The sequence below is a fragment of the Salmo salar genome, chromosome ssa17 (assembly GCF_905237065.1).
Source record: "Salmo salar chromosome ssa17, Ssal_v3.1, whole genome shotgun sequence".
NCBI lineage: Eukaryota > Metazoa > Chordata > Actinopteri > Salmoniformes > Salmonidae > Salmo > Salmo salar.
In genome coordinates this window covers 32,191,709-32,206,054 of record NC_059458.1, presented here as the reverse complement: position 1 = coordinate 32,206,054, position 14,346 = coordinate 32,191,709, and the positions used below count along the sequence as shown (strand labels likewise).

The 14,346-nt window shown below is 43.0% G+C and overlaps 1 protein-coding gene across 7 annotated transcripts in view; it reads left to right on the top strand.

Moving 5' to 3' along the window:
- LOC106595449 (E3 ubiquitin-protein ligase HECW2) overlaps positions 1-13,937 on the top strand; it is a 145,819-nt gene extending 131,882 nt beyond the window's left edge. For 5 of the 7 annotated variants that reach the window (XM_045699466.1, XM_045699467.1, XM_045699468.1 and 2 more), the window contains exons 24-30: positions 5,345-5,443; positions 6,089-6,218; positions 6,614-6,760; positions 7,171-7,285; positions 7,978-8,063; positions 8,220-8,332; positions 9,856-13,937. In XM_045699466.1, the coding sequence (XP_045555422.1) occupies positions 5,345-5,443; positions 6,089-6,218; positions 6,614-6,760; positions 7,171-7,285; positions 7,978-8,063; positions 8,220-8,332; positions 9,856-9,967 (802 nt within the window). In that variant the 3' untranslated portion in view covers positions 9,968-13,937. The remainder of the gene's footprint in view (positions 1-5,344; positions 5,444-6,088; positions 6,219-6,613; positions 6,761-7,170; positions 7,286-7,977; positions 8,064-8,219; positions 8,333-9,855) is intronic. The other 2 variants (XR_006760068.1, XR_006760069.1) reach the window with 2 other exon arrangements.
- The last annotated feature ends 409 nt before the right edge of the window (positions 13,938-14,346 follow it).

The following is a 14,346-nucleotide window of genomic DNA, read 5'->3' as shown; positions in this document are numbered from 1 at the left end:
TGTTGTCTATACTAGGACCTGGGTAATACCATCTGTTGTCTATACTAGGACCTGGGTAATAACATCTGTTGTCTATACTAGGACCTGGGTAATAACATCTGTTGTGTATACTAGGACCTGGGTAATACCATATTTTGTGTATACTAGGACCTGGGTAATACCATCTGTTGTGTATACTAGGACCTGGGTAATAACATCTGTTGTGTATACTAGGACCTGGGTAATACCATCTGTTGTGTATACTAGGACCTGGGTAATAACATCTGTTGTGTATACTAGGACCTGGGTAATACCATCTGTTGTGTATACTAGGACCTGGGTAATAACATCTGTAGTCTATACTAGGACCTGGGTAATAACATATGTTGTGTATACTAGGACCTGGGTAATAACATATGTTGTGTATACTAGGACCTGGGTAGTAACATCTGTTGTGTATACTAGGACCTGGGTAATAACATCTGTTGTGTATACTAGGACCTGGGTAATACCATCTGTTGTGTATACTAGGACCTGGGTAATAACATCTGTTGTGTATACTAGGACCTGGGTAATACCATATGTTGTGTATACTAGGACCTGGGTAATAACATCTGTTGTGTATACTAGGACCTGGGTAATACCATCTGTTGTGTATACTAGGACCTGGGTAATAACATATGTTGTCTATACTAGGACCTGGGTAATAACATCTGTTGTGTATACTAGGACCTGAGTAATAACATCTGTTGTCTATACTAGGACCTGGGTAATAACATCTGTTGTCTATACTAGGACCTGGGTAATAACATCTGTTGTCTATACTAGGACCTGGGTAATAACATCTGTTGTCTATACTAGGACCTGGGTAATACCATCTGTTGTCTATACTAGGACCTGGGTAATAACATCTGTTGTCTATACTAGGACCTGGGTAATAACATCTGTTGTGTATACTAGGACCTGGGTAATACCATATGTTGTGTATACTAGGACCTGGGTAATACCATCTGTTGTGTATACTAGGACCTGGGTAATAACATCTGTTGTGTATACTAGGACCTGGGTAATACCATCTGTTGTGTATACTAGGACCTGGGTAATAACATCTGTTGTGTATACTAGGACCTGGGTAATACCATCTGTTGTGTATACTAGGACCTGGGTAATAACATCTGTAGTCTATACTAGGACCTGGGTAATAACATATGTTGTGTATACTAGGACCTGGGTAATAACATATGTTGTGTATACTAGGACCTGGGTAGTAACATCTGTTGTGTATACTAGGACCTGGGTAATAACATCTGTTGTGTATACTAGGACCTGGGTAATACCATCTGTTGTGTATACTAGGACCTGGGTAATAACATCTGTTGTGTATACTAGGACCTGGGTAATACCATCTGTTGTGTATACTAGGACCTGGGTAATAACATCTGTTGTGTATACTAGGACCTGGGTAATACCATCTGTTGTGTATACTAGGACCTGGGTAATAACATCTGTTGTGTATACTAGGACCTGGGTAATACCATCTGTTGTGTATACTAGGACCTGGGTAATAACATATGTTGTCTATACTAGGACCTGGGTAATAACATATGTTGTGTATACTAGGACCTGGGTAATAACATCTGTTGTGTATACTAGGACCTGGGTAATACCATCTGTTGTGTATACTAGGACCTGGGTAATAACATATGTTGTCTATACTAGGACCTGGGTAATAACATCTGTTGTGTATACTAGGACCTGAGTAATAACATCTGTTGTGTATACTAGGACCTGGGTAATAACATCTGTTGTCTATACTAGGACCTGGGTAATAACATCTGTTGTCTATACTAGGACCTGGGTAATACCATCTGTTGTCTATACTAGGACCTGGGTAATAACATCTGTTGTCTATACTAGGACCTGGGTAATAACATCTGTTGTGTATACTAGGACCTGGGTAATACCATATTTTGTGTATACTAGGACCTGGGTAATACCATCTGTTGTGTATACTAGGACCTGGGTAATAACATATGTTGTGTATACTAGGACCTGGGTAATACCATCTGTTGTGTATACTAGGACCTGGGTAATACCATCTATTGTCTATACTAGGACCTGAGTAATACCATCTGTTGTGTATACTAGGACCTGGGTAATACCATCTGTTGTGTATACTAGGACCTGGGTAATACCATCTGTTGTGTATACTAGGACCTGGGTAATACCATCTGTTGTGTATACTAGGACCTGGGTAATAACATCTGTTGTGTATACTAGGACCTGGGTAATACCATCTGTTGTGTATACTAGGACCTGGGTAATAACATCTGTAGTCTATACTAGGACCTGGGTAATAACATATGTTGTGTATACTAGGACCTGGGTAATAACATATGTTGTGTATACTAGGACCTGGGTAGTAACATCTGTTGTGTATACTAGGACCTGGGTAATAACATCTGTTGTGTATACTAGGACCTGGGTAATACCATCTGTTGTGTATACTAGGACCTGGGTAATAACATCTGTTGTGTATACTAGGACCTGGGTAATACCATCTGTTGTGTATACTAGGACCTGGGTAATAACATCTGTTGTGTATACTAGGACCTGGGTAATACCATCTGTTGTGTATACTAGGACCTGGGTAATAACATATGTTGTCTATACTAGGACCTGGGTAATAACATCTGTTGTGTATACTAGGACCTGGGTAATACCATATGTTGTCTATACTAGGACCTGGGTAATAACATCTGTTGTCTATACTAGGACCTGGGTAATAACATCTGTTGTCTATACTAGGACCTGGGTAATACCATCTGTTGTCTATACTAGGACCTGGGTAATAACATCTGTTGTCTATACTAGGACCTGGGTAATAACATCTGTTGTGTATACTAGGACCTGGGTAATACCATATGTTGTGTATACTAGGACCTGGGTAATACCATCTGTTGTGTATACTAGGACCTGGGTAATAACATCTGTTGTGTATACTAGGACCTGGGTAATACCATCTGTTGTGTATACTAGGACCTGGGTAATAACATCTGTTGTGTATACTAGGACCTGGGTAATACCATCTGTTGTGTATACTAGGACCTGGGTAATAACATCTGTAGTCTATACTAGGACCTGGGTAATAACATATGTTGTGTATACTAGGACCTGGGTAATAACATATGTTGTGTATACTAGGACCTGGGTAGTAACATCTGTTGTGTATACTAGGACCTGGGTAATAACATCTGTTGTGTATACTAGGACCTGGGTAATACCATCTGTTGTGTATACTAGGACCTGGGTAATAACATCTGTTGTGTATACTAGGACCTGGGTAATACCATCTGTTGTGTATACTAGGACCTGGGTAATAACATCTGTTGTGTATACTAGGACCTGGGTAATACCATCTGTTGTGTATACTAGGACCTGGGTAATAACATCTGTTGTGTATACTAGGACCTGGGTAATACCATCTGTTGTGTATACTAGGACCTGGGTAATAACATATGTTGTCTATACTAGGACCTGGGTAATAACATATGTTGTGTATACTAGGACCTGGGTAATAACATCTGTTGTGTATACTAGGACCTGGGTAATACCATCTGTTGTGTATACTAGGACCTGGGTAACAACATATGTTGTCTATACTAGGACCTGGGTAATAACATCTGTTGTGTATACTAGGACCTGAGTAATAACATCTGTTGTCTATACTAGGACCTGGGTAATAACATCTGTTGTCTATACTAGGACCTGGGTAATAACATCTGTTGTCTATACTAGGACCTGGGTAATACCATCTGTTGTCTATACTAGGACCTGGGTAATAACATCTGTTGTCTATACTAGGACCTGGGTAATAACATCTGTTGTGTATACTAGGACCTGGGTAATACCATATTTTGTGTATACTAGGACCTGGGTAATACCATCTGTTGTGTATACTAGGACCTGGGTAATAACATCTGTTGTGTATACTAGGACCTGGGTAATACCATCTGTTGTGTATACTAGGACCTGGGTAATAACATCTGTTGTGTATACTAGGACCTGGGTAATACCATCTGTTGTGTATACTAGGACCTGGGTAATAACATCTGTAGTCTATACTAGGACCTGGGTAATAACATATGTTGTGTATACTAGGACCTGGGTAATAACATATGTTGTGTATACTAGGACCTGGGTAGTAACATCTGTTGTGTATACTAGGACCTGGGTAATAACATCTGTTGTGTATACTAGGACCTGGGTAATACCATCTGTTGTGTATACTAGGACCTGGGTAATAACATCTGTTGTGTATACTAGGACCTGGGTAATACCATCTGTTGTGTATACTAGGACCTGGGTAATAACATCTGTTGTGTATACTAGGACCTGGGTAATACCATCTGTTGTGTATACTAGGACCTGGGTAATAACATATGTTGTCTATACTAGGACCTGGGTAATAACATCTGTTGTGTATACTAGGACCTGGGTAATACCATATGTTGTCTATACTAGGACCTGGGTAATAACATCTGTTGTCTATACTAGGACCTGGGTAATAACATCTGTTGTCTATACTAGGACCTGGGTAATACCATCTGTTGTCTATACTAGGACCTGGGTAATAACATCTGTTGTCTATACTAGGACCTGGGTAATAACATCTGTTGTGTATACTAGGACCTGGGTAATACCATATGTTGTGTATACTAGGACCTGGGTAATACCATCTGTTGTGTATACTAGGACCTGGGTAATAACATCTGTTGTGTATACTAGGACCTGGGTAATACCATCTGTTGTGTATACTAGGACCTGGGTAATAACATCTGTTGTGTATACTAGGACCTGGGTAATACCATCTGTTGTGTATACTAGGACCTGGGTAATAACATCTGTAGTCTATACTAGGACCTGGGTAATAACATATGTTGTGTATACTAGGACCTGGGTAATAACATATGTTGTGTATACTAGGACCTGGGTAGTAACATCTGTTGTGTATACTAGGACCTGGGTAATAACATCTGTTGTGTATACTAGGACCTGGGTAATACCATCTGTTGTGTATACTAGGACCTGGGTAATAACATCTGTTGTGTATACTAGGACCTGGGTAATACCATCTGTTGTGTATACTAGGACCTGGGTAATAACATCTGTTGTGTATACTAGGACCTGGGTAATACCATATGTTGTGTATACTAGGACCTGGGTAATACCATCTGTTGTCTATACTAGGACCTGGGTAATAACATCTGTTGTCTATACTAGGACCTGGGTAATAACATCTGTTGTGTATACTAGGACCTGGGTATCCTAAGTATCTTCTCTCTCTCTCTCCTTCCCTGTACAGGTTCCGTTTCAGCGGGCGTATCCTGGGCCTGGCTCTGATCCACCAATACCTACTGGATGCCTTCTTCACTAGACCCTTCTATAAGGGCCTGCTGCGCATGTACGTATCCACCACCTGGACTGTCTAATTCTAGCTATACACCAGGGGTATTCAACTCTTACCCTACAAGGTCCAGCGCCTGCTACTTTTCTGTTCTACACGATCGTTAATTGCACACACCTGGTGTCCCAGGTCTAAATCAGTCCCTGATTACAGGGGAACACAGCTGTGGAACAGGCTTTTAGGTCCAGTGTTGAATATAGGGCTTTACACTATATAACTAGAGAGTATTTTTCTGATGTTTTAAGACTGTACCAGACATGTGGTTATATAGATTAGTAGAGTTAACTGACCTCCTGCCTAAATCCATTCTACTCTACTCTATTCTATTCTGCTCTACTCTACTCTATTCTACTCTATTATACACTACTCTGCTCCACTCTACTCTGCTCTATTATACTATATTCTACTCCACTCTGCTCTGCTCTATTATACTATATTCTACTCTACTCTACTCTATTTTACTCCATTCTGTTCCATTCTGCTCCATTCTGCTCTACTCTACTCTATTTTGCTCCATTCTACTCCGCTCTACTCCGCTCTACTCCGCTCTGCTCTACTCTACTCCATTCTGCTCCATTCTGCTCCATTCTGTTCCATTCTACTCCATTCTGCTCTACTCTATTCTGCTCTACTATTCTACAGCCTATGTGAGCTGAGTGATCTGGAGTATCTGGATGAGGAATTCCACCAGAGTCTCCAGTGGATGAAGGACAACGACATCGAGGACATGTTGGACCTCACCTTCACTGTCAATGAGGAGGTGTTCGGACAGGTGTGTGTGTGATATAAAGCTTATGTGTATGTACTGTGTGTGTGTGTTTGTGTGTGTGTGTGTGTGTGTGTGTGTGTGTGTGTGTGTGTGTGTGTGTGTGTGTGTGTGAGAGAGAGATATAAAGCCAATGTGTATGTACTGTGTGTGTGTGTGTGTGTGTGTGTGTGTGTGTGTGTGTGTGTGTGTGTGTGTGGGGAGAGATATAAAGCCAATGTGTATGTACTCTGTGTGTGTGTGTGTGTGTGTGTGTGTGTGTGTGAGAGAGATATAAAGCCAATGTGTGTGTGTGTGTGTGTGTGTGTGTGTGTGTGTGTGTGTGTGTGTGTGTGTGTGTGTGTGTGTGTGTGAGAGAGAGAGAGAGTTATAAAGCCTATGTGTATGTACTGTGTGTGTAGATCACAGAGAGAGAGCTGAAGCCAGGCGGGGCCAACATCCCAGTGACAGAGAAGAATAAGAAGGAGTACATTGAGCGCATGGTGAAGTGGCGTATTGAGAGAGGAGTGGTTCAACAGACAGAGAGTCTGGTCCGGGGCTTCTATGAGGTACGATCTAGAACAAGGACTTTCTGAATCAAATATCTCCTGATACAGATTCTGATAAAGGTAGACTCAGCAGTATCATCATACACACTGGGGCAACTTCCTGCTCACAGACATCAACAACAACTGAATTCAAATTGGGCAAGATGTATCTAAAGGCTGTAGTGTGGCTGAATGTAATATGAAGACTGTATAATGGGATTGAGTTTGTTGTTGTGTTTGTAATAATAATACATGCCATTTAACAGACTGTTTTATCCAAAGCGACTTCCAGTCATGCGTGTATACATTTTACATATGGGTGGTGCTGGGAATCTAACCCAGCACCGTTACAAGCACCAGCCTCTACCAACTGAGATACAAAGGTTGTGGTCATGGTTTGTAGCCTGGATGCCCTGTGCTGTGTCATGCAGGTGGTGGATTCCAGGCTGGTGTCAGTGTTTGATGCCAGGGAGCTGGAGCTGGTGATAGCTGGCACCGCTGAGATAGACCTGGTAGACTGGAGGAGCAACACAGATTACAGAGGAGGTATGAACAGGGGGGAGACTGGAGGAGCAACACAGATTACAGAGGAGGTATGAACAGGGGGGGCAGACTGGAGGAGCAACACAGATTACAGAGGAGGTATGAACAGGGGGGTAGACTGGAGGAGCAACACAGATTACAGAGGAGGTATGAACAGGGGGGGCAGACTGGAGGAGCAACACAGATTACAGAGGAGGTATGAACAGTGGGGTAGACTGGAGGAGCAACACAGATTACAGAGGAGGTATGAACAGGGGGTAGACTGGAGGAGCAACACAGATTACAGAGGAGGTATGAACAGGGGGGAGAGGAAGAGACAGGGGGAGACGGGGAGAGACAGGGGGGAGACGGGGAGAGACGTGGGAGAGGGGAGACCGGGAGCCCAAATGACACCCTATTCCCTATATAGTGCACAGCTCTTGTCAAAGGTAGTGCACTATGTAGGGAATAGGGTGCCATTTAAGACAAAGACAATACCTTTGTGTATTGCACCTTTCATGTCATTTTGAGCTGCTGTCTGGGTCTCAGGCAGCAGTAAAGATAGTCTTGTTCCATTCAGATGTAGAAGGAAATGTTTTAAAATGCCTTTCCAATTAGGAAGAGCTGTTACAGAAAGAAGTGTATATAACAGTATACTCTAGCTAGCTGTCTGGTTCAACCTGAGTGACTCATGTCTATCTGTCTGTCTTCCTTAGGTTACCATGACAACCACATAGTGATCCGTTGGTTCTGGGCGGCGGTGGAGAGGTTCAACAACGAGCAGAGACTCAGGCTGCTACAGGTGGGGGTGCACACACACACACACACACATACAAACAAACAAAAACACACACATATAGAAACAAACACACACACATACACACACATAGACACATAGACATACAAACACACACACACACAGTGAGTAACAGCGACCTTCTTCTTTCTGCTCTGTTAGTTTGTGACGGGTACCTCCAGTATTCCCTACGAGGGTTTTGCCTCTCTCCGAGGCAGCAACGGACCCCGCAGGTTTTGTGTGGAGAAATGGGGAAAAGTTACCTCTCTACCCAGGTAAACTACTGTGCTGACTTCACTTGTAAGGCCAAGGGAACTGACTTCACTTGTGAGGCCAAGGGGACTGACTTTACTTGTAAGGCCAAGGGGACTGACTTCACTTGTGAGGCCAAGGGGACTGACTTTACTTGTGAAGCCAAGGGGACTGACTTTACTTGTGAAGCCAAGGGGACTTACTTTACTTGTGAGGCCAAGGGGACTGACTTTACTTGTGAGGCCAAGGGGACTGACTTTACTTGTGAGGCCAAGGGGACTGACTTTACTTGTGAGGCCAAGGGGACTGACTTTACTTGTGAGGCCAAGGGGACTGACTTTACTTGTGAGGCCAAGGGGACTGACTTCACTTGTGAGGCCAAGGGAACTGACTTCACTTGTGAGGCCAAGGGAACTGACTTCACTTGTGAGGCCAAGGGAACTGACTTTACTTGTGAGGCCAAGGGAACTGACTTCACTTGTGAGGCCAAGGGAACTGACTTCACTTGTGAGGCTAAGGGAGCTGACTTCACTTGTGAGGCTAAGGGAGCTGACTTCACTTGTGAGGCTAAGTGAACTGACTTCACTTGTGAGGCTAAGTGAACTGACTTCACTTGTGAGGCTAAGTGAACTGACTTCACTTGTAAGGCCAAGGGAATTGACTTTACTTGTAAGGCTAAAGGAACTGACTTCACTTGTGAGGCCAAGGGAACTGACTTTACTTGTAAGGCCAAGGGGACTGACTTTACTTGTGAGGCCAAGGGGACTGACTTCACTTGTGAGGCCAAGGGAACTGACTTCACTTGTGAGGCCAAGGGAACTGACTTCACTTGTGAGGCCAAGGGAACTGACTTTACTTGTGAGGCCAAGGGAACTGACTTCACTTGTGAGGCCAAGGGAACTGACTTCACTTGTGAGGCTAAGGGAGCTGACTTCACTTGTGAGGCTAAGGGAGCTGACTTCACTTGTGAGGCTAAGTGAACTGACTTCACTTGTGAGGCTAAGTGAACTGACTTCACTTGTGAGGGTAAGTGAACTGACTTCACTTGTAAGGCCAAGGGAATTGACTTTACTTGTAAGGCTAAAGGAACTGACTTCACTTGTGAGGCCAAGGGAACTGACTTTACTTGTAAGGCCAAGGGAACTGACTTTACTTGTAAGGCCAAGGGAACTGACTTTACTTGTGAGGCCAAGGGAACTGACTTTACTTGTGAGGCCAAGGGAACTGACTTTACTTGTAAGGCCAAGGGAACTGACTTTACTTGTAAGGCCAAGGGAACTGACTTTACTTGTAAGGCCAAGGAACCTGACTTCACTTGTGAGGCTAAGGGAGCTGACTTCACTTGTAAGGCTAAAGGAACTGACTTCACTTGTGAGGCTAAAGGAACTAACTTCACTTGTGAGGCTAAAGGAACTAACTTCACTTGTGAGGCTAAGTGAACTCATGTAGTATATTATCAATTTGAGTATAATGTATGAAACGGTATTATACAGACTGAAGTACGTTGTTGTTGTTTTCACTGTGTTTGCGGTTGTCTCCTCCCCAGGGCTCACACCTGTTTCAACCGGCTGGACCTCCCTCCATATCCATCCTTCTCCATGCTGCACGAGAAGATGCTCACTGCCGTGGAGGAGACCAGCACCTTCGGCCTCGAGTGATGATCCCTATCACCTTTAACCCCCACTCCTCCTACGACCTTTGACCCTGACCTCTGAACTGTAGTATCACAGAGGTAGAGGAACCCAAGGGGTTCAAGGGGATGACTGTCTAGTCTGTCTGGCACCCTGTTGTATCTTTATACACACACCTTCCTGAAGTGAGCTGAACAGAGGAGAATAGAGCGATGTCTATCAGAGGGTATGACCCCTGCACAACACCAGGGTTTCCATGTGACGGTTAAGGTCACTTAGACACACTGCCAACACAAACCAAAAGGAGAGCACCCTAACACTCACACCCTTGTTATTCCATTAGACCAATGGGAGAGATGGACTCGTAAGCCTCCAAACCAATCGCACAATGAAGGAACAAAAACCAAGACCTGGAGTGAGACTCCAACTGGCTCATCACGTTTTATTATTTAAAATAGGGATTTCCAGAGGAGTCTTGTAAGGAAGGTGGTGGTCGAGCTTTTCCTGGAGAGCAAAAGAAACAAAGCTCCTTTATCTCACAGAGAGGCTGAGGTGGACATCACAGGACATCGCTCCTCTCTGAGAGGCTGAGGTGGACATCACAGGACATCGCTCTTCTCTGAGAGGCTGAGGTGGACATCACAGGACATCGCTCTTCTCTGAGAGGCTGAGGTGGACATCACAGGACATCGCTCCTCTCTGAGAGGCTGAGGTGGACATCACAGGACATCGCTCCTCTCTGAGAGGCTGAGGTGGACATCACAGGACATCGCTCCTCTCTGAGAGGCTGAGGTGGACATCACAGGACAGTGTTGCTCCTGGAGAAGGGGATGAGAGGAGAGAGGAAGAGATGAAAGAAGACAAGACAGGTGCTCTTCAGCTGCTGTGGCCACGCCTCCTGCCCTGTCAGGGAGAGAACCAACCAATCAAGGTCCAGGCAGCTTTGTGACCTGACCTTGTTGAACACTCTGACAGGTGTGCTCTAGAACAGAACACTGAAGTAGCCTATCATGATGCGGTGGTGTCTGTGTGGTGAAGCTGAACTTGGATCTCTCTACAGGCTTTTCATCTATCTGCAAAATGTATTTTGTAACGGCCACAAACGATATGTTTTTGAATGTACTGACTGATATCACGATGATGCGCTTGAATGTGTCGTTTTTGTACGTCGCTCGATGACTCGTCAAATCTAAATGGCTGCCTCATTCTTAAACTTCAGGGCAAGCTATTAGCACGAATAACCAAACTCAGCTACGGTTTGTATGATAAAGACATTACATTGAGTTGGCTTTCCCATAATGTTAGACACAGCTCACACACACTCTTTCAGTGTTTTAGCTGTTTTCATTGTTTGCAAGTAAGTTGATTGTCATCGTCTCTTTATCATTGAGCTACACTGCCAGAGTAGAGGGTGATCTGAACTTTTTAAATCCGTCATGGTTGTTTGTTGCTCTTGTTTTTATCTTTCTCCTTATGTACATTATCCTGATTGAATACGTTGGTTTGATCTGTTCCTATTTCAGTAGGGGTTGGGACCCCGATATAACATCATATAATGACAAATGTTCGTATGACCATGATAATATAAGTAAAACATGGTGATTAACAACCTGCATGTCGAGACACACACACACACACTTACATCATGCAAGTATAATGTGATCTGTGTGTGGGTGATGGTAAGGTCAAGGGACATTTATAGCTTTATAGAGACTCGTGACAGAGAACATGTTGAAGTCATATACAAGCACAGATGCCCATTGTATGCTATTACACTGACTGTTTTGATGGGGGAAATGTTGGTTTTCAAGTGAGGGGAAAAAATATATTTTAGAGACGTATCTACAGTACTAGGAAGTTTTAAGACGAGGAGTAATGATAATATGAAGGAAGAGTCATAGAAACAAATACATATTTGTCATGTTTTTCACTTCATACTCTGCCTTAGAAGGCATTAGTCTGCCTTCTGATACCACCATATTCTACTCTCAGGGTGCGTTCCAGGTCGCCTTTACTGCAGTCGCGCTGCTGCTGAGCATTTTAGCCGATTACTATATTATATGTATATCATATTAATGTGGTTCCAGAGAGGTAAATACTTTTCCAGACGTTGTGAGGGACTATCATCTGAGCAGTGTGTCGACTGCAATAACGATGACATGAAACACGCCCAATGTCTTTGTTTCAGGGCTGTGACCATACCCGGCCACCATCACATCCCGAGACTGTGGAATGTAGCTAACAGAATGTAAGGGACTGAAATAGAACAACTTCCTGCATTCTCTTCCATCATCCCAGGGCCAGTGAGAGACTGAGGGCAGATATATTACATGTTTTCCGTTAAAAACATACTTTAAAAAAAGGGAAGTGCACAGTGGCATAACATGTTAGTAATTTATCAGACGCTCTTATCCAGAGCGATTTACAGTTAGTGCATTCATCTTAATAAACTGTAGCTAGGTGGGACGGGTTCTGGTGTAGTTTTTGAGCATAGACTGAAAGACTGAAGCTAGGGAGGGGCAGTTTCTCTTGCTGTTTCGTAGGTATGCACCATGGTCTTGTAGTGGATGCGAGCATTACGGGAATACTGTACATGAGCTGGGATGGCTTGCAAGAAGTTCTTATAACTTTTTGCGTACTGACAGTACACCTTTCATTCTGACTCCCTCTCTGTCTGCAAATGAATGATTATGCTGTCGTGTGTAGGCTATATATTTTCACCAGGGGTCTCCAACAGGTCGAGCCAAACAACTCTGAAAGTACTTGCAATTTTAACGTGTTCCACGACAAACTGTCCTTAACAAATCCCACAAGTGTCCGCCACCGAAAGCTCCCAGCTACTATGTAATTAACGCAAAATGTACATTTAAAAAGCCAAACCTAACAATATCTGCCAATGAATTCCCAGCAATATTGCCCGTCTGTCTGGCTGTGTGGTGCGCGCGTTTGTCCATCACTCCAGCCAGTTGACGTGACAAACCATCTTGTGAGTTGACAGAAATACTTTCCCCAAAACCTTTTCAATTAAATATTTATTGCAAGTAGGCTTACCTGGCAGAAGAATATAATGAGTATCTATTATTTGTTATTTGAAAACTTGAAATGCGCAGCAGTATGGAACCATTGCTGGACTGGCACATTCCTCACTCAGATGCGCAATTAAAGGGCCAGATGCGCAATTACGGGAAAATTGCACAAAGATCTCTACATTTGTGAGTTTCTTCCAGGCCTAAAAAAAATTGTCCTCAGAGGCGATTTAAGAATTGACTTGCACTCAGAACATCCCATTTCGTTGTTTCTCTATGAATAATTGTAATTTTGATGGAAAAAATTCTAAAACCAGGAAAAACAACACTGACAACAAATCTCTGATTTTAGAGTTGTTTATTAACCATTATTTTACCAGGTATATTGACAGAAAATATAGTGAACTACTTTCTCTTGTGTATCAAGGACCTGGAGAAGAGGGCCTATTTTAAAATCTAGAAAGAAATGAGTAGCTCTAATGGCAGAAAAGGTTGGAGACGCCTGATTTGCACTGAATGTACCAATGTTTTGGGGCTTTAAATGGGGCTTTTGACTCTATTCATCCAAGTCTCGGTCTCTCAACCTCCATGGTCTTCACATTCACCACCATCACTGAGTAACCGATAAACCATCACACCAACCCACTAGTTCTTTACTCACAGAAACACTTTAACTACAACACAACATGCATATATATATATATTATCACCAATTGTGACCAATTTGAATGTTGCATCCATGTTTCAGTTGTTCTCACCTTCTTATAATGGAATGTTCTGTCTGTTCCTCTCTGGCTGGCTGTCTGCCTGTCTGGTCCTGTGACCGGCAGGACTCTAGGATTAGATACTGTCTGCTGGGGGGTTCAAGGCTGTGTCTTTGTCAGAGCTTCACTCTATGCAAAGCTTTTTTCTCCATGTCACTCCTTTATGATTGTATGAGGAAAAAAAAACGATAAAAATAATTGATTAAATGTGCCTCTGTGTCTTTTGTGTTGGGAGTTGAACATGGATTAAGTTTCTATTAGTAGTGGTATATTCAGTATTACGTTTTTTGGCAATTTTTTTCATAAATGAATAAATAAATCAAATTGAAAGGTAAGATGTCATTGTGCATAACTGATCCCTCCCCTTCTACCTGTTGCTAAGAGCAACCGAAGCGTCAGCGGACTGTACACAGAAGAGCAATGCTAGTTAACGTCAGCTAGCAAGCTAACAGCTGGAAGTGGCTGTTTTAGTTTACGTTAAGTTCAAGAAATGTCATAATATAATGCAATTTGATTCAAGTCAATATGTTAGTTTCTCTCTAAAAACGGTAAGGAAATGCCACCAAAAAGAGTCAAAAGCGGGACAGTGTCTGCTGCTGGTGCAACGGCAGTTGGA